The sequence below is a fragment of the Akebia trifoliata genome, chromosome 13 (genome assembly GCF_017979445.1).
Source record: "Akebia trifoliata isolate Shusen 1 chromosome 13, ASM1797944v1, whole genome shotgun sequence".
Classification (NCBI taxonomy): domain Eukaryota; kingdom Viridiplantae; phylum Streptophyta; class Magnoliopsida; order Ranunculales; family Lardizabalaceae; genus Akebia; species Akebia trifoliata.
Genome location: NC_141387.1, coordinates 12,118,468 through 12,145,854, shown reverse-complemented (window position 1 = coordinate 12,145,854; position 27,387 = coordinate 12,118,468). Strand labels below are relative to the sequence as shown.

Below are 27,387 nucleotides of genomic sequence, written 5' to 3'. Positions count from 1 at the left end.
TTTGTAAATTTATATTCAATCCTCTTTGAATGATGATCAAGGTAGAGGGTATTAAGCTAAGGTATTTCTAATAATTCTCAAGAATTTAAGCTTAGGAGAGTAATTCTACCTAAATGGGAATCAACGGTGACTTAGAGTAAATTATAGAAGAAGAAATAAAGACTAAAATGGTTATGCTTTGAAGAATTATGGAGGCTAATACAAGAGTATGGATTGGAAGAAAAATGGATTTTCTTAAAGAATAAGCTATTAACAAAGGGGTTTAAGGAGTCATTTTTCCTAAGCATATTAATAAACATATGGGTTCTAACAAACTCAACCGAATGGACCTAGGGTGAGGATCTTGGAATGTCAAAATTGACTAAAAAGATGATCAACTCAAGGTTTTATTAGCAAAATGCACTAGGTGATGGGAGACCCATGACCCTAAGGAAAATTTCTTTGGCCGTGGGTTACTTAAGGCCAGGCTTTTGAAATTACTAATTTGGAGATTTGGTCTCCACTAAAGTAGGCCTCACTCGATCCAACTTGAAGACTTAAATCATACTTCTCTTAATTGAATTTTGAGAGTTTTTAGGCTCAGTTTGGATAAATTGGGGTGTTTACAACTACCCCTATTTGTTAGAGTTGTCGGCAACGAATCACAAAGACATACAATCAAATTCCTATTTATTCGAACGAGTTCAAACTTTACACGTTTCCAGTCTCATTTCAACGGTCTAAGAATAAAGTGAAATAAAGCACAAGGTAAGAGGTAACTTTCTCAAGCTTTGTGAATGATAGGGATGATGTACTGCTTGATTCTTTGTTCCATATCTTTATATATGGTCTTTGAAACCTCAAATCGATCTACTTGTACAATGTAGAGCTCTGGGATCGTCTAAAAAGAAATGATGACGAAAATGGCTTAAATCTTTTGTTTATCTTTAGTGTGACTAGATCAACTTCTTGCAATTTTGCTTTGAAATCTTCATGATCTCCTTCTACCTTTGAAAGAGGTGGTTAAGGTTTGAATGCATGCCCCCGTGGGGACCTTAAGCTCTTACTATTACGCCACACCCTTGATCAGTAAGATAATCGTGGATTCATTTTCGAGAATATCTCATCTTTTTATTTTGTTGCTTTTTTATTCATTGACTTCCTTTTGCTCGGTGTTCCGGAATGACTTTCTAAGACTTTTTCCTTGTCCTTAAGTAGTGTGCCCCTGCATTAAACCAAGAATACCCTTTTTGCTATCATTTTCTTTTTCTCACTTTTTTTTTTTAACTTTCGATATTTTGCTTTGTTTCCATTTTGCACTTTTTTTGCTCGTTTTTATTTTATTTTTTTTTTTTATTTTTTCTTTTTTTTTTATTTTCAAAAATTTCATCATATATATATTATATATATATATATATATATATATATATATATATATATATATATATATATATATATATATATATATATATTTCAATTTTTTGTGGGCATTTTTTCCAAAATTTTCAAAATGATCTCGGCCGTGAGGCATGTCATGGCTAGAGGGGCATACACTAGGTTGTGGGTTAATGATGGGAGCCCGTTTTGTGCCTAGGCCATTGGTAGTTGTTGGACTGTTTAGAACCTTAAAACCATGAACACCCCATTTGGTGTTTACTTTCATTCCAATCCACGATTTGGTCTCAGCTCTCTCCTAAAACTTCATTGATCGAACTTTTCGTACATGGGCTAACGGCATGAGAATTGATCTTGGGTTGGGTACAGACCTAAATGATGCAAATCTCGAGAATCTCAACCTCCATTGGCGCATCAAATCTCTTGAATTCCGATTTCGTACGTTTGAACTTGGATTTGTGCCTAATCGTATCTCCAACCCATTCAAAGGTATTTTTCTTTCACTTTTCCTTCGATTCTCCTTTGATTTAGCTCAGGTTAATGCTTAGGAAGGTTGTGGACATGGTTTATTGGATTTTATTTTGATTTATTTGGATAGAATGGGACGAACTAGATGGTTTCGGTTGGATTTTGGGGTGGATATGGGTATGGAGATGATGGATTTTTCGATGGATTTGGGTTGTGGCTGGATTTTGGATGATGAAGCGGGTTGATTGATGATGGTTAGGTGGATTGAGACATTATCGATATTGATAGGTGGGTTGTGGCTGGATTACTCATCATTTCCATGGTCTTGATGGTCTTTCACTTATCTAGGGGTTATACTAATTATGATGATCAATGGATAGATTAGTAAAAGCCTAGCAATTTCTAGAATGTAATTAAATGATAGGTTTTTTGCATCTTTGGTCACTTCCTTTAATAGAGTATCCAACAAATTGGGAGTACAAGGGTCAATTGAGACAAATTCTAGAAAATTCTCTATGGAGGACAAAGTGGTCATAGACTTTTGAACTTGGTAAAATAACATTGAATGCCATGAAAACTTTTTGAATTTTGATGAATATGAAAAAAAAGTAGAAGTGAGAATTCATTCTAATAAGTCGTAACAAACTTGGGTTAGGGAGGTAATTATCCTTAAGTGAGGACCAAGTAAGACAAAATCTTTGTTAGGAGATTTGAGAAATTACGAGAAGACCAAAGTGGTGTAAAAGAAGAGAGATTTCTTGAGGGAAAAACTACTAAGAAGGGGTTAGGGGGGTCATTTTCCTTTAAAAAAATTGAGCACACATGGGTCTTAACTGTCGTAAGCCAAATTTAACCAAAATTCAACCCTGGCCAAACTAAAATTCAGCCAAGCAAAATTTTAACCCTAAACGAACCCTAGGCTCAGTCATACCAAAAATTACCCTTGGCATGGGTGAGGTCATTACAGGATTAAATATGGCCTGGTTGAAGGTAAGGTTTGGCCAAGCTTAAAATTTCCTCTGAAAATGGCCTTTGATCCATCTGACTTATCAAAAATTGGGTTTTAAAATTTTTTGAAAAATTCCTTAGGTCAAGCCCACTTTCGGAAAGTTTTTAATGTTCTCGAGTTCTAGAGAACAAAATTTTCTAAGTACTTTGATTTTTCTTTTAAAAAAAAATTCTTTTACTGTTGAATTTTAATTTTAAATTTAGGAATATGGTAGTCATCAATTTCAACACGTTGGATGAAGTCAGAAAAGGTTTTTTCTCATTATTTTTTTTCATTTGATTATTTAAATATGAGTTTTTTTTTTTTAAATTAAATTTATAGGGCTGCAGTGTTGGATTGCCAATTTGGTAATCCATGTGGGCTCAACGATCCTTAGTAAGATTTGAAATCTTACTAAGTTAGTCAGGCTAGCCGGACTTCTTATTTAATAATAAATGCTCATTTTAAAAAATACTTTTGTTGTTTGATGAAATTTATAGGACTGTGGTGTTAAATTGACAATTTGGTAATCCATGTGTTCCAACGACCTTTAGTAACATTTGAAATCTTACTACGTTAGTTAGGCTAGCATGATTTCTTAATAAAACCTAGGGGTGTCAATGGATGGTTGAAAATTTGAATCTAATTTGAATTCGAATTCAAAAAATCTGGTATTATCCAAAAATTTTAATTGGATATTGGATTTGAATTCGGATAGTTTTATACATTCGAATCCTTATCGGATACAAACTCAGATATTAACATTTCGAATCTGATGATATTCGATTCGAAATAATATATAATATATATTATTTTATTTGGTTAGTTTTTTTATACAAATAATATAATATTTATTATTTTATTTTATTTATTTATTATATAAATAATATAATATATAATATATAATAAATTTTATTTTTAATAATGACAAATCAATTGGATAAGGAAAAATTATGTTTTTATTTTTATTTTTATATACAAATTATTTGAATTCTAATCGGATATTATCCGATATCCGATAAGATAATCAGATTCGAATTCGAATAGAGTTTTAGAATATCCGTCGAATTCGAATTCGGATATCAGATAAAAATATCAGATTCAGATTCGGATTCGGATTCGGATATTGTTGTATCCAAACTGATAAGCATCCGGTGACAGCCCTAATAAAACCTCCGTTCTATGAGTATTGTTTGAAAAATTATGTTTAATAGAAAAAAATATTTTTACATTGATAATATATGTTTTTTTATTTTTGAAAATAAAATACCTAAGAGAAATGCTCTTTGTTTTTTGAGAAGGTAGAGGGTTAGAACTGGTCCCATAAACATTGATTTTCCACGTGGAAAGAAAAAATCCATAAGACTTGATGCCCAAACCAACAAAACAGCCCTAACAAAATTGATTTTCGAACCATCACTAAAACAGTCCCACAAGTAAAATGCTGAAGTAACATTGAAATTGACATCGTTGCAGACATTGCTGATGTGGATGTGTTTATAAAACCATATAGGCTTTTAATCGAGATACAAGTGAGAAGCATCTATGATTCTTCGCACACCAATGTCCTAAACGATGTCAATTTCAATGTTACTCCAGCACGACTAAGAAATTAATTAATATGTTTATCTGATTCTAAGAGTAATATAAAATATGTTTATTTTGATTTTTCAAGCTATTCTAGAACAACCATTCTAAATCTAACTTATTTTTTACGTTTCCATCCCTTCACAAATTTCGATTTCTCTCCCTAACAATTTCTTTGGTCTACATGTAAAGTGCTCCAAGTTATGAAGAAATACTTTTAGATCTATATTAAAAAACCGATAAGATTTCATTAATTACTAAGAGAAGGAAACCTTTGTCAAACTTAATACAATAGTCCATGTTGGGTGGTTATCCAATTCAAGTTCTCCAATACGAATATTGCTTAGAATATTCTTTCTTGCCCATTTACCTTTTAATCTTTGATTGGTGATTTCTATCCATTTGATTTGACCATCTTTCACTATGATTTAGATTCATAGGTCACATTGTTATATTTCAAACAATTCAAAGATTGGCGTTCCTTATTCTCCAATTCAACAACGTATTCACCCATCACATTTCAAAATCATAAGGGTCTGTTTGATTGCAGGGAATTTGTATTCCAAAATACCTTTTCACACCTCTTTTATCTTATCTGAATTTTTCAACCACGATTGCGATCCATTCCCAACGATTTGTGACAATGAATGACGGATGAAAAAAGATATATTCATAATTTTAAAGATTAATGCGTACCGTTTGATCTTGATGTTTGTTTTTTATTATTATACTTGCATGCCGAGTATTCTGTAAAGATCTATTAGAAGCGAGATCGAAGCTTGAAAAATCATAAAGAGTCTTACTCGAAGCTTTTAAGATACAAACTTATTGCCTAGCACTCTCCACTGAATAGATTTTTGCGAAATACCCATAATGCATATATAATCGTAATGATAAAATAAACACGGGGATCAAAAGTTACGGTTTGTTTAATGGATAAGCTCCTTTGGACTCATTTTTCATGAGAAACAGAGGGATCATCCTCGTCGACTACCTTCCCTACTCCCTAAAATCATTAATTTATAGATAGTATTTGAATTTAAATTATCTTTTCTTTGCCTCAACCCAACCTTAGATATATAAAGGTTGTTAGGTGATTTGAATTAGGACATGTTTAAAGTAGGATGATCTCTCGTTCCATATTCCAATCAGATTGGATAGACTTAATCAAAGTGTAACCTTTTATCCGAGTATCTATTTTGCTATTATTATATCATTCATTTCGATTAGCAAAATAAAAATAAAAATATTATTCATTTCGGATATTTTGTGTGGGTCTATCCTGTGGAACGCTTGACGCTTCAACAACCACTGAGCTTGTCACTTTAAATTGTCAAGTTCAATGCTTTTTAATTTTTCAAACATCATGTCAAACACTTTCTGATTTTTCAAGTGTCGAACTTGTCACTAGATAGATGATCACAAGATACCTGAAATACATATATCATAATAGCGAAATGGATGTTTGGATCAAAAGTAGGCTCAGTTTAAGATTAAACTTTGGTAATCTAAATTAGTGTGTAACTTTGTGATCAAAAGTAGGCTCAGTTCAACTGCCTTTCATAACTAAAATGATCAGCCCTGCCTCCTACACATAATTGACATCTTTAGTTGTCATAACTAGTAGCATTTGGGGCATGGATGATAACGCCAGGTACAGTTTCTATAGATTTTAGTTCCCACAATTGAGGAACCTTGAATGGTTATCCCATTTAAGTTCGAATTTGAGTTCCCGGTTCATCACTCTAGAATGAACCCAGCTCATAGATGTAGGCAAAGATAATGCACTTCTAAAATAATAATAATAATAATAATTGTATCTTCACTGTTTGGTTCGCCAAATGGTGAATCAATCTCAAGGAGCATTTTATGATTAGTCATCAAATTCTTCCAATTCTGAAGTACATATATTGTGGATCAGCTTCACCTATATGAGTCATTTTTCATGTTGTATTTATTACCTTATTTTTACTCTTTAATTATGAAAATTAGATGATATTTTAAAAAATTTAGATATAGCTCTCTTGACCATTAACAAAGTCTGTGTGGAAAAACATGCATTTTTGTTATTTCATCTTAGACTTGGTCAAAATTCTATGTTCAAATGGTCCCAAGTGGTTGTAGTGATCTGTTTTTATATGAGTCATTTTTCATTAATTCATCAATCCCAACTCATTAAGCTATTTGATGTTTGCTTGTTTTGACAATTTGAAACTCACCATGGTTAACAACTTGACATTGTTGGAGATGTGCTCTGACTCATGTGAGAATGCTGAACCAAAATTGTGAGAGATGTTGAGGTGCAAAGATTCAAGGAATTGATCATTACTCTAATGAGAAATGTAAATTCTCACTGATAATTGAATATGTTGTGTTTTAAAATATTTTTTTAATAAATAAATATTGATTGATATAACTAATTTGATTAATGTATATGAAGTGTAGGTTGATGAGCAGCACAATCAACCCGACAATGATCAGTGTCCACAACAACCACCATAATAGTTTTTGTTTTTTGAGTGACAAACATGGATTTATAAGTATTGATTTTTAATTCAATCGACTTATTATTTTGTTATACTTTTCTCTTTAACTAATTTGATTTACTAAGTAATTGTGTTTAATTAACATGTTGTATAAAAATAAGTATTTAGTTACAAATAATTTTAAAATTAAAAAAAAATTTATTAGCGGCGGTTATTATCGCCACTATAGGCATTCAAAATCGTATTTATAGTTACGGTAAAATATTAATTAACGGCGGCCACTACAAGCACAATAGGTCTCATTTATATTTATAGCGTTGGTAATACAATCAATTAGCTACAGTTTGTGACCACCACCATAGATCTCATTTATATCTATAGCGACGGTAATAATTTCAATTAGCGGCGGTTTTTGCCCGTCACTATAAGTCTCATTCATACCTCTAGCGACACTAATACAATCAATTAGAGGCGGTTTTTGACCGCCTTCATATGGCCTTTAACTACGCCACCTATAACGGCGTTACACGTGGCCATCACTATTAATAATAGCAGCGATTTTTTTGTATTTACGACTGTTTTTGACCACCGCAAAAAACTTAAAATTTTGTAGTGACTTAATACAATAGTCCATGTTGGGTGGTTATCCAATTCAACAAATATTGCTTAGAATATTCTTTCTTGCCCACTGGCCTTTTAATATTTGATTGGTGATTTCTATCCACTAGATTTGACCATCTTTTACTATGATTTAGATTCATTGGTCATATTTTTATATTTCAAACAATTCAGAGATTGGCATTTTTATATTTCAAAAACATAAAGGTCTGTTTGATTGCAGGGAATTTGTATTTCATAGAAAAATGGTTACGGGAGTATTTCTAGGAAAATATTAGAAAGAAAGTCCAAAAGAAATAAACGTAAATAATTTTACAACTCGGACTATTTATGTTGTATTGACTTTGTAAATAATTGGGATACGTAATAATTCAACCAAAGACATCATCTTGATGTAGGACGACTTGTATTTTCTCTTAAAAAAAATTCGTTGTAAATGCCCTTCACCTTAAGAAAGGTTTTGACAAACCCAAAATACATTTTCACACCTCTTTTATCTAATCTGAATTTTCAACCACAATTGCAACCCATTCCAACGATTTGTGACAATGAATGACAAATGAACAAAGATATATTCATAATTTTAAAGATTAATACATACCTTCTGATCCTGATGTTTGTTGTTTATTATTACACTTGCATGCCGAGTATTCTGTGAAGATCTATTCGAAGCGAGGTCGAAGCTTGAAAAATCAGAAAGCGTATTACTCAAAGCTTTTAAGAGACAAGCTTATCGCTTAGCACTATCCACACTCCACTGAATGGATCTTCGCAAAATACCCATAATGCATATATAATCATAATTATAAAATAAACATACGGATCAAAAGTTACGGTTTGTTTAATGGATAAGCTCCTTCGGACCCTTTTTTCATGAGAAACAAAGGGATCTTCCTCGTCGACTTCCCTCCCTACTCCCTAAAATCATTAATTTATAGATAGTATTTGAATTTAAATTATCTTTTCTCTACCTCATCCCAACCAGATTGGATAGACTTAATCAAAGTGTAACCTTTTATCCGAGTATCTATTTTGCTATTATTAATTCAGTTCATTAGCAAAATAAAAATATTATTCATTTTGGATATTTTGTGTAGGTCTATCCAGTGGAACACTTGACGCTTCAACAACCAATGAGCTTGCCACTTTAAATTGTCAAGTTTAACACATTTTAATTTTCCAAATTTCATGCCAAACACTTTCTGATTTTTCAAGTGTCGAACTTGCCACTAAATAGATGATCACAAGATACCCAAAATACATATATCATAATAGCGAAATGGATGTTTGGATTAAAAGTAGGCTCAGTTTAAGATTAAACTTTGGTAATCTAAATTAGTGTGTAACTTTTTGTTCTGAGTTTTCATTTTGCTGTTATTATATGTGCATTTCACTTTAAAACTTTGAACTCAACAATTGTTGAGTTTTCTACCGTCGGGCTTGATGGTTCACTATTTTTCAAGTATCAAACTCAATAGTGAATAGATCTTCATTAAAGACCCGTAGGTATATAACAAAAATAGACGAACAGATCTAAAGTTGCACCTATATCTTTAAAATTGTATGCAAGCCATTCTTGGTTCATTGATTGTTGGTACAAATTGTTAGAATAGATAGGAAATTGTGACTAAGAATTTGAAATTATGATTATATCGTTTTCCGTTCGTCATCCGTCATAAAAAAAAAAAAAAATAGAATGGATCACAATCAGGGTTGTAAAACCCAATTGAGTGTAAAGAAGTGAAAAAGGATATTTTGGGTACTTCAAAGCTTTTCTTATGATGAGGGGGTTTTTAGAAAGAAAAGTTTATGAACTAGACTGTTAATCACCTCCAAAATCTTGTAGGGTTTTTAGAAAGAAAACCCATGTTACTGCCCATTAATCAAAACTGGTCTTCTTAGGAAAAAAAATACAATTAAAAGGGGTCTATTAAATCACATGCATACATGAGACCTTAATTCATGGTGTATTATATATTTGTTTATTAGGTGATATAGACACATGCATACATGTGTTTTTTCATGACTCATTCTTAAGTCACTAGATTCCAACCGATATCCAAATTACCAAATTGTTTTATTTAAAACAAGCGATCTGCAAGTCGAATTCTTAGACTTCCCTTTAGTTGACCAATTTCAAGATTACTTCCGCAGCCTCTTTAGATTGGACTTTTTTAGCATATAAAATTCTAATCCTGGCAATTGGTCATTAGGAAAATTTAATTACTCAACGTAATGTTTCGTGTAGGTAAAGAACCACTGGCTGGAGAAAACGTGTATTATTTCCACATCGTTGGGCAAGCTATTGGGACACTATAAATATTCTAATATCAACCTGAATCAGGCCATCATCGTTATTGAGTTCTTCCTATATTCTAAGACAAACAAAGCTTCTTTACATTAATTCTCTCTTTAACCTCCAAATATGGAGGCTCTTCTCATCTCAAAGTCATTCTCCAATGGAGGACATATGAGACTACCTGGTCTCACTACCAAACTGTTCCACGCCTTCTTCATTTTCTTAGCAATTTTGCAGATACAAAGTTCCTTCCAGGGTAAACAACCTCCTTATATATATATATATATATATATCTGTATATCTGTTTTTAATGAGATTCATGGCGAGAATTGAACCGAGGTCTATGGTGTCATCACCCATAGACTTCACCAACTAATTAAACTAGTTGGCAGCTTCAATTGGCCTGCATTCTCTATCGAAGGGAGAATTCAAATATACCACAACTTCTTTACGACCTCCTATAAACCATTTAGCCATCTTAAAGCCATCAATTATTATTTTTTCTTTCTTTTCTATTTTTGCATTATGGTGAAGTCCCATGGCTTTGGAGAGGGTGGTTGGTCTGAATATTTGAAAACTGAGTAGTATTTAATATTTATTCTCTTAACCCAAAACTTAGGCCCCTGTTAGGAAAGAAAGTAGAAAGCAGCTTTTGAGACCAAGTAATTTTTAAAAATTAGAAAGTTATTTTCTTTTATGTTCTAAAAATTAGAAAATTTTAATTTTTAAAAGTAATTTTCTAAATGAATCCATTGATTGCTTTTTAAAATTTATCGAAACAGCTCTGATGGAAAATCAACATGCATTCTATTTAAATACACCACAACTCTTACCCATGAGCTCCTAAAATCTAACATCCCTCCTACTATTAAACAACCACCCTTTGAACTTAGTAAGGACTCCTATATCTTTATCGTTATTACGAGAGAAGGCTGAGTAGAAGTGGTTCCACACAAAATTTTGGATCCCACAAGTGCCCCCACCTTAACATTTAAACTTAATATAATTATAAGTTATTTTAGACAAAAACTAAGAAATTTTCATCCAACGACCCCAAGAATCATGTTGTAATTTCAAAAAAACTCTTTAATCAATATTTTAATTACAAATAAGCCTTTTTGGTACACGTGCATTTGAATACACCACCTTCTAGTGAACTAGTAATTACACCTACACCACCCCCACATTTTTTTTACTTTGCTAGTAATTGACATCTAAACATGCACACATATATAACTGGAATTAATTCACCACATTGCATGAATCTAATACCTGCACGTGCATGAATACAGGCACGTATTTGATAAGAGGTGCATTTGCGGATGGAGGAGTTCCGCATTCAAGAATCGCTCCTGCTGCATCTCCATCAATAAAAAGAAGCGATTTTCCTGCTGATTTTAAGTTTGGGGCGTCTACCTCTGCTATTCAGGTTTGTATTTATGGTCTCATAGTTTAAAATAATTAGTTGTTGTTTCTCTTATCTTTTACACTACATTACCGGTCCCTGACTCATCATTTATGTTTCATCTTTTATTCGTATTTGTATATCTTTTGTTATCTTAAGCATTCAATAATTTCAATGGGGGTGATGTTATGGTTGTCTATGGATAAGGTTGGGATCATATTGATACATAATTGATTTGAAATTTATTAAACCCAGACACGACATCGAATCATTTATTATTTATAGGGTCGGATCGGGTGGACAACTATTTTTCACAACGCCCAGATGCATTACTCTTTTTTGGGAAATTAGATTAAAATTTCATCAACAATTAGGATGAAAGACACCCAACATTACTTGTTTCAAAAAATATATATGACATAAATATTCATTAATTATATATTTTCAAACACATAATTGGATCAGAACCAATATCCTCGATCCGGAAATGGAGTTATTGGGTTTGGGATCTGGTCCGATTGACAACTTTCGTGAAAAATGTACTATGTTTTCAAGTTGGGTCAACAAAAGAGTATTCCACGTGGCATATTTGATGCCATTGATCTTATTTATTGATTTTTTCGTGTGGTGCAGACAGAAGGACCAGCCAATATCGGAGGGAGAGGGCCAACCACGTGGGATTTTTTGCTTACTGTGGGACCAGGTGGGCCCATCTCTTCTTGTTTTTTTTTTTTTCATTATATTTGACGTTATTAAAATTGTGCTGAAGTACCTAATCAAACATTGACTTTCTTCTCTTCAGAGTTCATTGGTCAACCTACTTCTGCCAACGTAGCTACTCTTTCTTACCTCAGATATAAGGTAAGTATTCTTCTTCATTAAAGTCCATGATTAAGAAATAAAAGTATAAGATGATTAAGAAATAAAAATACAAGATTTTTCATTTATTGTATATGAATTTACAGGAAGATGTGAAGCTGTTGAAGTACATGGGAGTCGATTTGTATAGATTCTCAATTTCTTGGAGTCGGATATTGCCAAGTATGTTTAACTTTATTAAAATTAGAGCTAGGGTCGATGTCAATGGATAGGTTTGGTTTCATTTATACTTAGAATTGAAACCTAAATAAAATATCATTTCTGATTCTTATCAATCTTGATTCCATTGAGACCCTTGGAATCATAATCGACCTTACAAATACTTGACACCCGTGAGAATTGATATGATAGAGGATTAATTTTGGATGGCGGGAAAGGAAAAAAAAAATAAATAAATAAAAAAAAAGTGAATTTTATCAAAAAATGATAAACTCTTGACTAAATTTCGATTCTGGGGTCACTATTCATTTAATTCTCAGAACGTGAATGTGCGAGATTGCAAGTCTTCAAGTGATGATCTCATAGGTCTAAAGTGACAATCTCGTTGATATTTTTTCTTTCCAGAGAGATAATTTCATTGGTTATAAAAGTAACGATCTCGCAGATTTATCATTTTTAGAGAGATTGTCACTTTAAACCTGTGAAATCGTCACTTGAGAAATCAGCGATCTCGCACATTCATGTTCGAGGATTAAAATGAACAATTAGTCATAGGATTGATTTCATCATATTCGTCTCACAAAATGGTAATTTACCTAAAATACTCATATTTATAATTTCTCACATGATAGTTGATACCATCAATGCTTCCTTCAAGTAAATCAAACTTTTGACAAGAAAATCATAGAAAATTATTTCATGAACCGACGTTTATGAAAAGATCGAGAGTGAAAAAAAATTAAAGTCTCCGCATTCTCTTTAACTAATCATTGACATTGGGAACTTACAGATGGTACAGGGCAAGTAAATCAAGAGGGTATCGACTTTTACAACAACCTCATAAATGAATTAATTGCAAATGGTAAGAACATGTTTATTATATTATTGTTTTTTTTATTTTTTATTTTTTTTTACTACTTTATTCTCCTTTTGATGTAATTTAAAATGTTTAAATTGATGATTTTCAGATATAGAGCCTTTTGTGACATTATACCATTTCGACCTACCGACAGCTCTACAAAACAAATATAATGGATTTTTGGGTAGTCAGATTGTGTAAGTATCACATTTTTTTTTCTTAATTATTTATTTAATTATCATTGGGAATTTATATCTCTTATATATATTTGTAATTCAAAATGTTGTTTATATTAATTATTTTTTTCCGTGCATTTAGGGAAGATTTCAAAAACTATAGTGACATATGCTTCAAACATTTCGGAGATAGAGTCAAGTATTGGTTGACAATCAATGAGCCACAGATTTTAGCTCAATACGGATATTTACAAGGACTAAATATATCAGATGATCCTGCAAGATATCCTTACATTGCCGCCCATAACATCATATTAGCCCATGCTGCTGTTACTAGAAACTACAGAGAAAATTATCAGGTGATTTGTGTGAATTCTACTTTTTTAACTTCACCCATTGTTTCTCAAGTAAGATTTTTTCTCAAGGCTTAGAAATTAAAATGGATGGACCACAACGTGAAAAAAGCCTATATTTGATGGCCCAAAGCTGTCGATTTTTCCATTGTCAACATTTTTTTTTTGACGGATCGAAATCGTCAAATTAATGGAGGATGGGAGAAATTTTATGGCTCTAAACTGTCAAATTGAATAACATAAACAAATTTCAACGGCCATGGCCATCAAAATTTGATTTATAAAATTTGTTGGCTTTGGCCCATCAAATTTTTTTGTTAAAATTTTCAGTTTTCAAGTAGTGGACACCAAACTCTCACTTTTGAAAAGATGGGTTCAATTTATTTACTGGTTTTTTATTTTTCAGGCCACTCAAGGTGGACAAATTGGCTTACCGATGCTCGTTCAATGGTTTGAAGCATTAGCAAACACTAAAGAAGATAAAGATGCAGCAATTAGAGCCTTCGCATTCCAAACGGGATGGTTAGTGCCTATTATATAATAGACAAGACATACCTAATTGATCATAACAAATTAAGTAATGAGCATATATATATATATATATGGGGGCGGTTCAAGGCCATATGAGAAAACATATGAAAAAACTTTCGTTTTTCAAAATAAGAGTTAGAGGTTTTGGATTGAGCTGATTTTTTGGAAGGATGGTCACTATGATGAAAAGATCATCCTCACAAAAAATCAGCTCAATCAGAAACTTCTAAATCCATCAAAAGTGATTTACAAATTAGTGATAAAAATTGGTAAAAAATCGACGGTCCACATTCTAAATAACTTTTAATGGGGTTGGAAGTTTCAGATTGGGCTGACTTTTTTTTTTTTGATGATCTTCCCATCATAGAGATCATCCTCACAAAAAATCAGCTCAATCCAAAATTTCTAACCCATATTTTAAAATTTTATTAAAAATGAAAGTTTTTACATATGTTTTCTCATATGGCCCCTGAACCTGACCCTATATATATATATATATATATAAACTATATATAACCATGCTCTAGATAAATATGATAAAGAACTCATAAAGAAACTCACAATTCTGATTGTTTAAATACGAAATTGAACGATTGGGATAAAGCATGCAAGTATCCTGATGAAATATCATGTCTCCCTAATAAAATAAATCCCAACAATTGGATTTCATGTTTAAGGATTGCGTGTTGTTGTGAGTTCTTTTTCTTGAGTTTCTGGATCCTAGTCCATATTTGAAGATTTCATAAAAAAAAATTTATCTTTCTCTTTAATATTTCCAACTTAATGATTGAATAGTTAATGCAAACCATCTATGGTATTAACTCAAGACTCTAATGATTTTGCTACTTAGGTTTACCGAACCATTAGTGTTTGGGAAATACCCATCTATTATGAGAAAATTGGTGGGAAACAGACTTCCAACTTTCACAGCTGAGGAGAAAGAAATGGTTAAAGGAGCTTATGATTTTATTGGTATCAATTACTATACATCAGCTTATGTTAGAGCCCTACCAATAAATACAAATGCTGTACCTGTTAACTTTACTCAGGACCAATTTTTGGTACCAGAAGGTGATGCTCTCTTCAACACTTATAGGTCCCAATTATTAATTTATTTTACATTAACTTATCTAATCTTTTTAATCTATCTTTTGTTTCTCATAGGGGCAAGAAATGGAGTACCCATAGGCGATCCGGTAAGACTGATCACAATTTTGTTCCAAAAATTAATTTTTTTAGAACTATGAAAATTTATTCTTTTACAAATACTAATCTCAGTACTCTTGTGTTATTTGAACTATTTTTGTAGTTTTGATTTGATAAATTTTTTTTTTTTTTCAGATTGAAGCCAATGGCATCGTTTACATCATGCCTGATGGGCTAAGAGATGCTATGATATATATGAAGAAAAACTACAAAGATCCTATAATCTACATCACTGAGAATGGTATGGTTTGTTTTGTTTAGTTGTCTTTCACACAATCCAAGCTGTGGTTTTTTTGATAACAATGTGTTTTGATCTTCAAATCGAGGTCTTGGATTTTGACTACTTTTGTGTTTCTTATTGAAAAATTTCATTTGTAAATGCAGGGGTTACTGAGCTACGTAATGATACTATCCCACTAAAGCAAGCACTTATGGATGATGTGCGAATTATATTCATTCGTCGCCATCTCAATGCAATTGAAGAAGCTCTAAGGTAAAGCCCCAAGACCCACAATTTTTTACATGGGATCTTAGCCATTCAATCAATAGACTCAATCATAAGGTTAACTCAACGGTAAAACTAACGATAGGGGTTTGCGTCCTCTAGTCATGCGTTCTAATTGAGTGGCCTTGTAACTTACTCTATTTCATGTTGGAAAATTTTCTGAGGTCGAAGCATGCAACTGTAAGGACTAATCCCATCACAAAGGGTGTGAGGATACCTTATGATAAAATAAAATATTTAAAAAAAAAAAACAATCAAGTACATGTATTCTTCTATATGATGGACCACTGATTAAAACTTAATTTCAAATATATTCATAGATGGGCCAAAACAAAAGAAGAAAAAAAGAAAAGAAAGAGAATTATATATCTTTTATTTTACTAAAGTTATATAATATTTTGGTGTAACAGGAAGGACGTGAAAGTTAAAGGATACATGCATTGGTCTCTATTGGACAGTATGGAACCAGGATCAGGCTATTCTCTTCGAATGGGGTTGGGCTACACTGATTACAATGACAATCTCAAAAGATACCCCAAAAAATCTGCACAATGGTACAAGAAATTCCTCAAGAAGGATTAAGTGATTTTTGTGGTAGTTTATTTATTATATATTTATACGATTTTTTTATAAAATAAAGCTCGTTCGAGCTATTATTCAATGTTGTAACATGGATGTTCCTTTTAATGTAATAAAATCGACTTTATTATTATTATTATTGATAAGCTGGGGTTAAAGGGTCTCCCCCTAAACAAAACAGAGTGTAATTAAGAGATAGATAGTCCAATAGAATTCTCAACAGCTGCTGAGGATGTCATTCACATTCTCATTTACTTAAAAAATTTCCCCATACTTCCAAGACTGCATCATCTCATCTCTAATACATTTTAAAGAATAAAAAGAGCCACAACTAATAAGGATTTTTAAAATTTTCCTAACTAGAGCATAATTCATTGCTTTCAAAATTGCTTGCTGATCCATTTCGATAATGTTTTTTTTTTGTTCGACCAAACTATAAATACCATTTCCCCATTATTATTAGTTGCTAATGCTCCATAGGACATAAAATGGGTCAGGTTTTCTCTGAAATTTGAGTAGACCTGAATAAAATATCGGTTGGATGTCCCTTGATCCGAGTTGAATCTGGGTTGGAAACTGATCCATCCTTATATCCGTCTAGACCCAAATGATATATTACTTTGAAAATTATATATATATTTTTTTTATGTTTTTCAAAATATATTATTTCTACTACTTTAATATAACATGAATTCTTATAAAATAAAAGATTTATAATAGTAAAACAGAATAGCATAGCAATTAGGAAAGAAATATTGCAAAAAAATGTTAGATGGACCAAAATTATCCATCCCGAATCAAGTAATTCAGTCAGGTCGGATCTAGATCCAGATTTAGTGAAAGGAAGATGGTTCGGATATAATTTAAGCTAATGGGATCTGAGTCGGATTCTATTATGGATCCAAATCCAAATAAAAAATGGATTTAGATATATATAGATATACTCACCCAACCCGGACCGTCCCATTTTAAGCCCTAAGTTGCTCTATTGTGTGTTAATTTTTTGAACACTTTCCTCTGGGCATTTCCAAAAGAGTAATGCTGAGGTGACCTCAAGATTGTACCTCACATCACAGATCCTAATGTGAAATTGTATAGGAACCATAGATGATTTTTATCGAGATATGAGTGAAAAAGAATATATGGTTGTATCCACTTTCACATCCAGATGTGCAATATGAGGTACAATCTTGAGGTCACTCCAGCACAACTTTTTCAAAAATAAAGTTAACATCTTTGACCTAATCTTCTTATAAGAACATTTCAAAATTTTCAAAACTCATTCACTTATCCTAGCTGAATCTTTTCTTCAAATTTAATTCATTCAAACATAGTATTTCAATACTTCTTGTACTTGCTCTAGAATTTTTTATCTTTGAATCATCTTACCTCAAACTATCTTTTGTTTCTTTCAATCCAAATCATGTAAATAATATCATTAAAACATAAGGACATCATTTGATGCTGAATACAGCTCATGTATTCACAGCTGAAAGCAGATTGATCATTACTTTTCGGTTCTCTCAACCATTAACATCTTGAAACAATCTGCAATCCTCTCTTCTGGAGATTTCAACTGTAGCTAACTTTCTTTGAATTTTCAACCAATAAATAAAAGAAAACTTAGGAAAAAAAATTTCAAATTATTTCTTTTCAATCTCTATGTTGTCTTTTTCCTCGAATTGCTTGGTAAGCTATTCTAGATGAAAAATCACCATTTTCACTAAGTTTCTATAGCACTCTAGATCCAAAATTCTCTTAGGAATTGCCTGGTTTAGAATCAAATCCTTCATTTGAATCATAAAATTATTATTTATATCGTTAATTCCTTCATCTTCCAACCATTATGTTGTCTGAATTTACGCACGCAAGTATACGTATCGAAACAAGTAATAAAGTGATAAGAAAGTATCGTTCCTACGGAGACTAAATACCAATCTATTGCTAATTACCAATTTATCTCACTCTAATTTTATCCAAACGAAAGTAAAAGTAGGATTTAAAAAATAAACAAGAAAAATAACGGAGAGAATAAATTTGCAGATTTAAAATCAATGAGTGATAAAATCTAGGTTTATAATTTCCCCCAAACAATCCAATTAATTAGATTATCTTTCCTTCTATGATAAATTAATCCACTATAATTGTCATCCAAGAACACTAAATTCTCTACAAGCCTCTGTCGATGGTCATATAAAAATATCCTTCTAAATTGACTCCCTATATGTCTATGAGAATTAAATCAAGAAGAATTCATTAAGAATAAGCTCTTAAAAGGGATGCACACGTAACTTGTGTATATGTCTATCTCAAATTAGCATATGTTACTCTATCTAGGTCATTACACGAAACAACTCTATCGATATTATTAAGGTTCACCGATTCAATTCAATCAATGGTCAATTAATTAAATCGCATTAAACATAGGATAGAATAAACAATCACATGTGGAATCATAGAACAAATAAATAAATCTAATCAAATATCATGAATGGGTTCCATTATAACCCTAGAATAGAAATTAGTTCATCATTGAAAAGAAAATAAAATCACAAAAGTATTCAGTCATTCTTAGAGCTTAAAAATATCAAGAGAAGAGATAAAGTTCAGAAAGATAAAACTCAAAAGTCGAATCTCCAACTCTCATCCTCCTTCTCGATCTTGTGCCTCTAAGAAAAATCCCCAAAACTTCTCTCCCCTTCTATCCCCAGAATAAAGCTTATTCGTTCATATTTATAGGTATGAAGTCATTCAGATTTAAGAGTCCCAAAATCCATCTTTAATTCAGTCACCAAAAATTAACGTGTAAAACTGGAAACGTAAGCAGGCCATGGCCTCAAAACATGTCATGTCGCGGCTTGTATTTTCATATTTCTGTTGTGTAATTCTTGAATTTCTGTCGCGGTCTCGTTTTCTATCAAGATGCGGCTTGAAGACTTTTTAGCTTGTATGCTTAGCTTCTTCTTCCGAGAGTGAACCAATTTAAGTCAGAATTTTCTCTTAAATGTTGTCAAATATCTTAATGTTCTATATTGTTCCTAAACTGCAAAATAAGCATAAAAACCAAATAAAAACATAGAATCACATAAAAAGTATAAAATAAACTAAATTTAACTAAAAACAACTAAAAGACTCTAAAATTAACAAAATATTATAACTTAACATTTTGTTAGTCCTCGAGCAAAACAAAAACAAAGATTACGCAAATTTTACAATTCTCAAAAATTTTAGAAATTGAAACAATCTAGATTTTCAACCCAATTGTCATTCAACCTCACCTTGAACCCTCCACATATGTACAAACAACCCCTCATCACTTAATCAGTTTTCAACTCAAATCAGTTTATGCAATCAAGAGTGAACACAAGTGATCTCTAGATATTGAAATTAATGAACTCCATAGGCTTACTTTTCATGTTTTTCTCCACTAATGTAGGTTGTCACTTAATCAAGAATCAATAGGACTTTTATTCAGCTTGTAATGTGTGGCTGGGTTAAAGGTAGGATAAAAAGAAATTTTGTGGCTCGGATCACCCCTTAAACACATCAATTTCTTAGGATTCTCACAAAGTGCAAACTTACATTTCAACATTAAGTCACTTCGCATTCTCAATCTTGTTTCACTTCATTCCCTTGACAACCTTTTATTCACCACTTTTTTTTTTTTTTGGATAATCCTACTGCACCCCCAAACTTATCTGATTCAATGCATTCTTTTACAAGAAGGGATGTAGTAATAATTTTTTTTTCTTTTTCTTTTCTTTCAACATAAGTACTTTCCGATCCCTCAACTAAATATTCTTGAAACTTTGCCTTCCACTTTCCTGAAACTTCACCTTCAACCCTTATTTGTATAGCTCAAAATTATCCCGAAGCAATCAATGCCTAAGAGGTAATGAGTCAAATCTTGGAAAAATTAGACAAAAAGACTTGGTTAGAGTTGTGGTTGCCAAAGAAAATTGGAAACAAGGCTCAATGGGGAAGACTAGTGATAAAATCAACATAGGTAAGCTTAAAAGGCTCAATCGATCCAAGAATAACCTAAATCATGTCCCTAATCAAGTGCAACCTAGGATTTCACCTCGATTAACAATCAAATAAGTTCTAGAGTTCATTGAGATCATGGATCACTCTCAAAAGCATAAACATTCTTCAAGTGTATCAAACAACCAAGTGCATCAAGATTATAAGCTCAATGTAAAAGAGTTCAAAACAAGACTGAATTTCATTAGAATTAAACACATAGATAAGTTCAACCTCCATCATTTTCTAAGAATCATGTATGTACTAAATCAAAATCATTATCATTGGCTGCAGATTATCAAGCAAAAGTCATCACAAAATATTTTTTTTTAAACATGCCAAAACCTTAACTTAAACACATTAGAGCAAACACAAAAATCAAAAAAAGTTTTCGGAAAATACTACTCCCACCCCCAAACTTAGTTATTGCGTTGTCCTTAATGTAATCAATTAAAATCAAAGGTAGGTGAAAGAACTTCCCTGAAATATTTATTGGCGGTCAGGAGTCATCAGCATCATCTGCGCCATCTTTATTGCTATTGTCATTCAGTCCTGGCAGTAGAGATGAAATGTTGAAGTTCGTATTCTGTTACTTTTCACAACCAGTGGTTAAAAATCACGACTCCAACAACAACTAATCGTAACCCAATCACCAACAGTCGAAATGACAAGTATCACAGCTGCACTTAATTATATCCAGCAAGCACCATGTATATCAAACAATCCCCAAAATTTTCAACAACTTAACCTTCCCAACCTCTCTCATTGTCATTGAACTTTTCACAAACACCTTGTGTGCACAAAAATTTAATGATCTCCCCAAAATTTAGTAATACCAGCTACTGTCACAAAAGACCATACATATTGCAGCACATAGTACTCCATCAATCAAACAATCCACACACCCATTCCAACATCAATCATTCCACCAATCACTCAACATCAACCACCAATTAAATCCATCAAATACTCTCAAACAACCACAAGTGTAATCAAAACTCGAATTTTTCAATCCAAATAATCAAATATTTATTCACAATATGCAACATAGGTTAATTGAATGTAAGACTTACAGACAAAACCTGATGGTGCTTCAGTTGATTTGGTCAAATCGACAAAGAAAGTACTCAGAATAGCCGTTAAAATTTGGTGAAATCATGCTCACGGATTTGATCTCTCTTTCGCCACCCTTGGATATTGAAAGGAAAATGTAGGAGTACTACTAGATAAGATGGAGAGAGATGAAGACTTTTCTATCATTGAGGCACGAAGAGAAGGTTGGTTGTGAAATTTTATAACATTAGAAATATTATGGCAAGTGTAACCCTTTTTCTATTTGAGTACGATTTTGGACCGAGGCCTGGTAGAGTATCATGCCATGGCCCGCATTTTTATATTTCTGATCAGTTCTGTAACGGACTAATGCCTTGGCCTGAGAAGAGTTAAGCCACGACCTATTCGAATTGTGAGATCAGGACCTGCTGTTTGTGCTAAATGTTGCAACTATGAATGCGTAAAGGTTTCTACTCTTAAAATTTGTGCTGCCAATGACTTGTGCCATGTTACCAATGTAGTTTATTTGCTTAGATACTCCCAACATGTTTCAACAAAACATAATTGAATAAAATTAAGAAGAATTTTAAACATTTTAATAAAAACAAATTAAATAACTTTTTTTTTAATTAGAAAGAAAATAATGAAGAATAATGAAAATCAAAATAAATGAAGAGAGAGTTTAGAATGCTTGGGTTGCCTCCCAAGAAGCGCTTGTTTTAAAGTCATCATCCTGACTTTGTCTGAAGTCATGTCGGGTTTGCTAGAGTCATGGTGGACTTTTGATGGTCAATTCCCCACACATCAAAGATCTCCACGTCCTTCATAATTGGGTTAAGCCGACGTTGATGATCAATAAAAGGCTTATGATATTCCTCCATACGGATTTTTTGCATGCTGGTAGAAGGACAAATCCCCTTAATATTTGTTATAGACCATCCCAATGCTTTCTTGTAATCTCGCAACTCCCTCAAATAACTAGGAAGAGACTTGAGCTCTGATGATGATGATTGTTGAATTGAAGGCTTCAAATGAGAACCTAATGGTGGCACTTCTAACAATTCAAATTCTGGCTTAGAACGCGAAAATTTTGATGCAGTCTCCAAGGATTTCATCAACTCAAAACACTTAAAATCTTTCTCATTGTAAGTATTAATGATTGCTAATTCAAGCTAGTTAAATGGGAGTGTTTTTCATGGTCATGACGAACACATGTGTCCACTGCATCAATTCTATAGCAATCTTCAGGTTCTTCAGTGGGAACTTCATAGCTTTGAAAACATTAAACGTCACCTCTTAATCTTGAACTCTCATAATAAACTCTCCCTTTTGCACATCAATAAGAGTTCTGCTTGTGGCTAAGAATGGTCTGCCAAGAATGATTGGAACATCCTTATCCTCCTCCATATCAAGAACAATAAAATTCACAGGGAATATAAATTTGTCAACCTTAACAAGCACATCTTCAATTTTCCCCCTTTGATACTTTAGTGATCTATCCGCTAACTGAAATGTCACAGTAGTAGGCCAAGCTTCTCCCAATCCCAAATTTTGAAATATAGACAGTGGCATTAGATTAATATTAGCCCCAATTCACACAAAGCTCTACCAGAGAATTGGGTACCTATTGTGCACGGTATGGTAAAGCTCCCTGGATCCTTAAGCTTTGCTAGAAGTTTCCTTTGAATGATAGCACTACACTCTTCAGTCAAACCTACTGTTTCAAATTCACTCAATCGCCTCTTTTTAGTCAAGATATCTTTAAAAAACTTGGCATAACTTGGCATTTGTTCCAGAGCTTTAGTGAATGGGATATTAATATGCAATTTCTTGAATACATTCAAAAACTTTGCAAACTGCTCGTCATATTTTTGTTTCTTGAAACGTTGAGGAAATGGTGGGGGTGGGTTGTAGGGAGTAATATTTTCTAAGCCCGGCTTGTTATGCTCCTGGTTTGTAGCTTCTTTCTCTTGCTCACCCTTCTCCTTAGAAATTATTTCATCTGCCACTAAAACATCTAGTTCCTTAACAACAGCATTCAACTCTTTTCCACTCCTCAATGTGATAGCATTGCAGTGCTCCTTACCATCTCTTTTTGGATTAGTCTATGTATTACTAGGCAAGGTTCCTTGAGGACGGCTATTAATTGTTGAAGCAAGCTGACCCAATTGAATTTTCATATTGCGAATAGAAGCTGCTTGACTTTGGAGTTGAGTTCTAGTCTCTGTCATGAACTGATTAGTGTTGGTTCCCATCTGATGTACTAGATCTTCCAAAGAAGGCTTCTTTTCTCTAGGAGGATCTTGAGGATAATAACTTGGTTGAAACATGGGCTTTGTAGATGAAAATGCTCCAACTTGATTGTTGTTACTCCAAGAGAAGTTCGGATGATTTTTCCAGCCCGGATTGTAATAGTTGGAGTATGGATTATTTTGCCTACTACCAACAAAATTTAGAGATTCTGGATTATTAGGGCACATATCTCCTGAATGATTGTCTCCACAATTCTTGTATATAACGGTAGGAGTTTGAATCGCATGAACTCCAAATGAATCAAATTTCTTAGATAACAATGCCACTTGAGCTGTTAAAGCAGTAAGAACATCTAATTCATGCACTCCTGCTGTTCTTCTTGGATTCATCCTCTCTATATGGTACTGGAAATTGTTAGAGGCCATCTCCTCTAATAAATTATACCCATCCTCAAATGTCTTCGCCATAAGAGATCCACCTGCTGCAGTATCAACAATCGTTCTGATAAATCCAACCAACCCACTGTAGAAAATTTGGATGATCAACCATTTCGATAGAGCATGATGAGGACATCTCCGAAGCAAATCTTTGTACCTCTCCCAAGCTTCATAAAGAGATTCACTGTCCAACTTCACGAAAGTAGTGATATCATTCCTCAACTTTGCAGTTTTTGACGGTGGAAAGTATTTAGCGAGGAACTTTTTCGCCAAGTCATCCCAAGTGGTGATAGACACTCTTGGTAATGAGTTCAACCAATTCTTCGCCATGTCCCTCAATGAGAATGGAAATAATCGCAATTAGATAGCATCATCATCAACACCGTTATACTTGAAAGTAGCACATATCTCTAGAAAATTAGCTAAATGTGCATTGGGATCTTCGACATGTGAACCCCCAAACTAAGATGTTTGTACCATCTGAATAGTAGCTAGCTTGAGTTCAAAATTGTTGGCTTGTATCGTTGGACGACGAATACTAGTGTAAATCCCATCCACCAATGGAACAACATAGTCCCGCATAGACTTAGGACCCTCATTACGATTATTTTAGTCAGTCATTGTATGGTGTTGAGAAGCTTCTCACTTATTCTTTTTATTTCTTTGACAAGTTTTCTTGATCTCAAAATCCAAAGAACCAAGTTCTGAATTCCCCGTACTACGCATACACTAGTCAAACACCTACAAAACAAAGAAAAGTTTGGTCTAAAATCAAATATGATTGAATTAATATTCACAAAAAAATTAATAAATTAGTCCCCGGCAGCGGCGCCAAAAACTTGTTGTCTAAATTTACGCATGCAAGTATACGTATCGAAACAAGTAATAAAGTGATAAGAAAGTATCGTTCCCCAAGGAGACTAAATACCAATCTATTGTTAATTACCAATTTATCTCACTCTAATTTTAGTCAAACAAAAGTAAAAATAGGATTTAAAAAATAAACAAGAAAAATAACGGAGAGAATAAATTTGCAGATTTAAAATCAATGAGTGATAAAATCTAGGTTTATAATTTCCCCCAAATAATTCAATTAATTAGATTATCTTTCCTTCTATGATAAATTAATCTACTATAATTGTCATCCAAGAACACTAAATTCTCTACAAGCCTCTGTCGATGGTCATATAAAAATATCCTTCTAAATTGACTCCCTATATGTCTATGAGAATTAAATCAAGAAGAATTCATTAAGAATAAGCTCTTAAAAGGGATGCACACGTAACTTGAGTATATGTCTATCTCAAATTAGCATATGTTACTCTATCTAGGTCATGAACACGAAACAACTCTATCGATATTATTAAGGTTCACCGATTCAATTCAATCAATGGTCAATTAATTAAATCGCATTAAACATAGGATAGAATAAACAATCACATGTGGAATCATAGAAGAAATAAATAAATCTAATCAAATATCATGAATGGGTTCCATTATAACCCTAGAATAGAAATTAGTTCATCATTGAAAAGAAAATAAAATCACAAAAGTATTCAGTCATTCTTAGAGCTTAAAAATATCAAGAGAAGAGATAAAGTTCAAAAAGATAAAACTCAAAAGTCGAATCTCCAGCTCTCATCCTCCTTCTCGATCTTGTGCCTCTAAGAAAAATCCCCAAAACTTCTCTCCCCTTCTATCCCCAGAATAAAGCTTATTCGTTCATATTTATAGGTATGAAGTCATTCAGATTTAAGAGTCCCAAAATCCATCTTTAATTCAGTCACCAAAAATTAACGTGTAAAACTGGAAACGTAAGCAGGCCATGGCCTCAAAACATGTCATGCCGCAGCTTGTATTTTCATATTTCTGTTGTGTAATTCTTGAATTCCCGTCGCGGTCTCGTTTTCTATCAAGATGCGGCTTGAAGAATTTTTAACTTGTATGCTTAGCTTCCTTCTTCCGAGAGTGAACCAATTTAAGTCAGAATTTTCTCTTAAATGTTGTCAAATATCTTAATGCCCATACTGTTCCTAAACTGCAAAATAAGCATAAAAACGTAATAAAAACATAGAATCACATAAAAAGTATAAAATAAACTAAATTTAACTAAAAACAACTAAAAAACTCTAAAATTAACAAAATATTATATTTAAAAGTGGTTAATTCGTAGGTATAAAACCTACTCATCACATTACCTTCAATAAACTCCTCAACCTTAGCATCCAAATGACTGTGCAATTGGTTCATAATTTTCTTTCCAAATATTGCAATAATACTTCCACCTTCAATCCAGGGGTTTCTCCACATTAGAGTATTTATTCCATTTCTCATCGACATTTAGATGTTTTGCATCAAAAATTCTCTAGCTTTTAATATTCCCCTCTATGACCAGGGGGCATTTTGGGGAGCTTGACTGCCAAATGTCACCAAATCCCACATTTCTACTTCTCATCCATTTAATCCACAATTTTTTATTTTCCACCATGAGGCAAAATAACTTAGACATTCCCACATTATTACTATATATCACTAAAACTTTGAATGCCAAGGCCACCAGAATAAAAAAGGGAACACACGCTATTCCATTGAAAATAATGGAAGGATTCTTTTTTTTTTCAAGGAAGGACCACTCCAAAGATTGAGTATTAAAAGAAGCCAATTAAAAAATTTGGAAACTTGAGTAAACTAATTTTATGAGTTCTAACTAACCTGCGTACTACCCTTCTATTAGACATTATGAATTGAAGGTTGACACATGGAATGGGTAAGACAAGATAAAAAAGTGGTAGAACCAAATATTTTACTGGAAGCAAAGCTCTCCTAAAGCCTAGAGCTTCTAAACCAAACTTTTAAGTTGAACATGATTCCGTGAAGAATACTAGACTTTTTTCATTGTTCACTTGAAGACCAGACAAAGCTTAAAAGAAGTTTAAAACTTCATGAATGGGGTTCAATGAAGAAACCTCATTTTTCAAGAATACTAAGACGTCGTCCGCAAAAATTAGGTGCAAAATTCCTTCAATTCCATGAATTTTTGGTACATAGATGTCATTAGAATATACGTGATTTCTTCTTAGAATTCAAAAATCTAAAATCAATCGACTATTTTGATGATAGCCACACCTCGGAAGGAGTTAATCCTTAGC

At 32.7% G+C, this 27,387-nt stretch overlaps 2 protein-coding genes and 1 non-coding gene across 3 annotated transcripts; 2 read left to right on the top strand and 1 right to left on the bottom strand.

Annotated features, from left to right (window-relative positions):
- The first annotated feature begins 9,873 nt into the window (after nucleotides 1–9,873).
- Nucleotides 9,874–16,606, top strand: LOC147387877 (beta-glucosidase 12-like). The gene is made up of 14 exons (XM_086421761.1): nucleotides 9,874–10,076; nucleotides 11,113–11,249; nucleotides 11,859–11,928; nucleotides 12,028–12,086; nucleotides 12,191–12,266; nucleotides 13,054–13,125; nucleotides 13,232–13,319; nucleotides 13,441–13,657; nucleotides 14,058–14,173; nucleotides 15,033–15,253; nucleotides 15,347–15,378; nucleotides 15,524–15,629; nucleotides 15,773–15,881; nucleotides 16,304–16,606. The coding sequence occupies exons 1-14, from the start codon at nucleotides 9,947–9,949 to the stop codon at nucleotides 16,473–16,475; spliced, it is 1,605 nt and encodes a 534-aa protein (XP_086277887.1). The 5' UTR covers nucleotides 9,874–9,946; the 3' UTR covers nucleotides 16,476–16,606.
- A 5,691-nt stretch (nucleotides 16,607–22,297) lies between these two features.
- On the bottom strand, nucleotides 22,298–24,568 carry LOC147387875 (uncharacterized). Its single transcript, XM_086420244.1, has 4 exons — nucleotides 23,665–24,568; nucleotides 23,173–23,550; nucleotides 22,884–23,080; nucleotides 22,298–22,720 (listed from the first exon to the last, which is right to left on the bottom strand). Exons 1-4 carry the CDS (start codon nucleotides 24,566–24,568, stop codon nucleotides 22,298–22,300), a joined length of 1,902 nt encoding a protein of 633 aa, XP_086276370.1.
- Nucleotides 24,357–24,463, top strand: LOC147387876 (small nucleolar RNA R71). The gene has a single exon (XR_015171626.1). It is a non-coding gene; the product is annotated as a small nucleolar RNA R71 (small nucleolar RNA).
- Nucleotides 24,569–27,387: the final 2,819 nt, after the last annotated feature.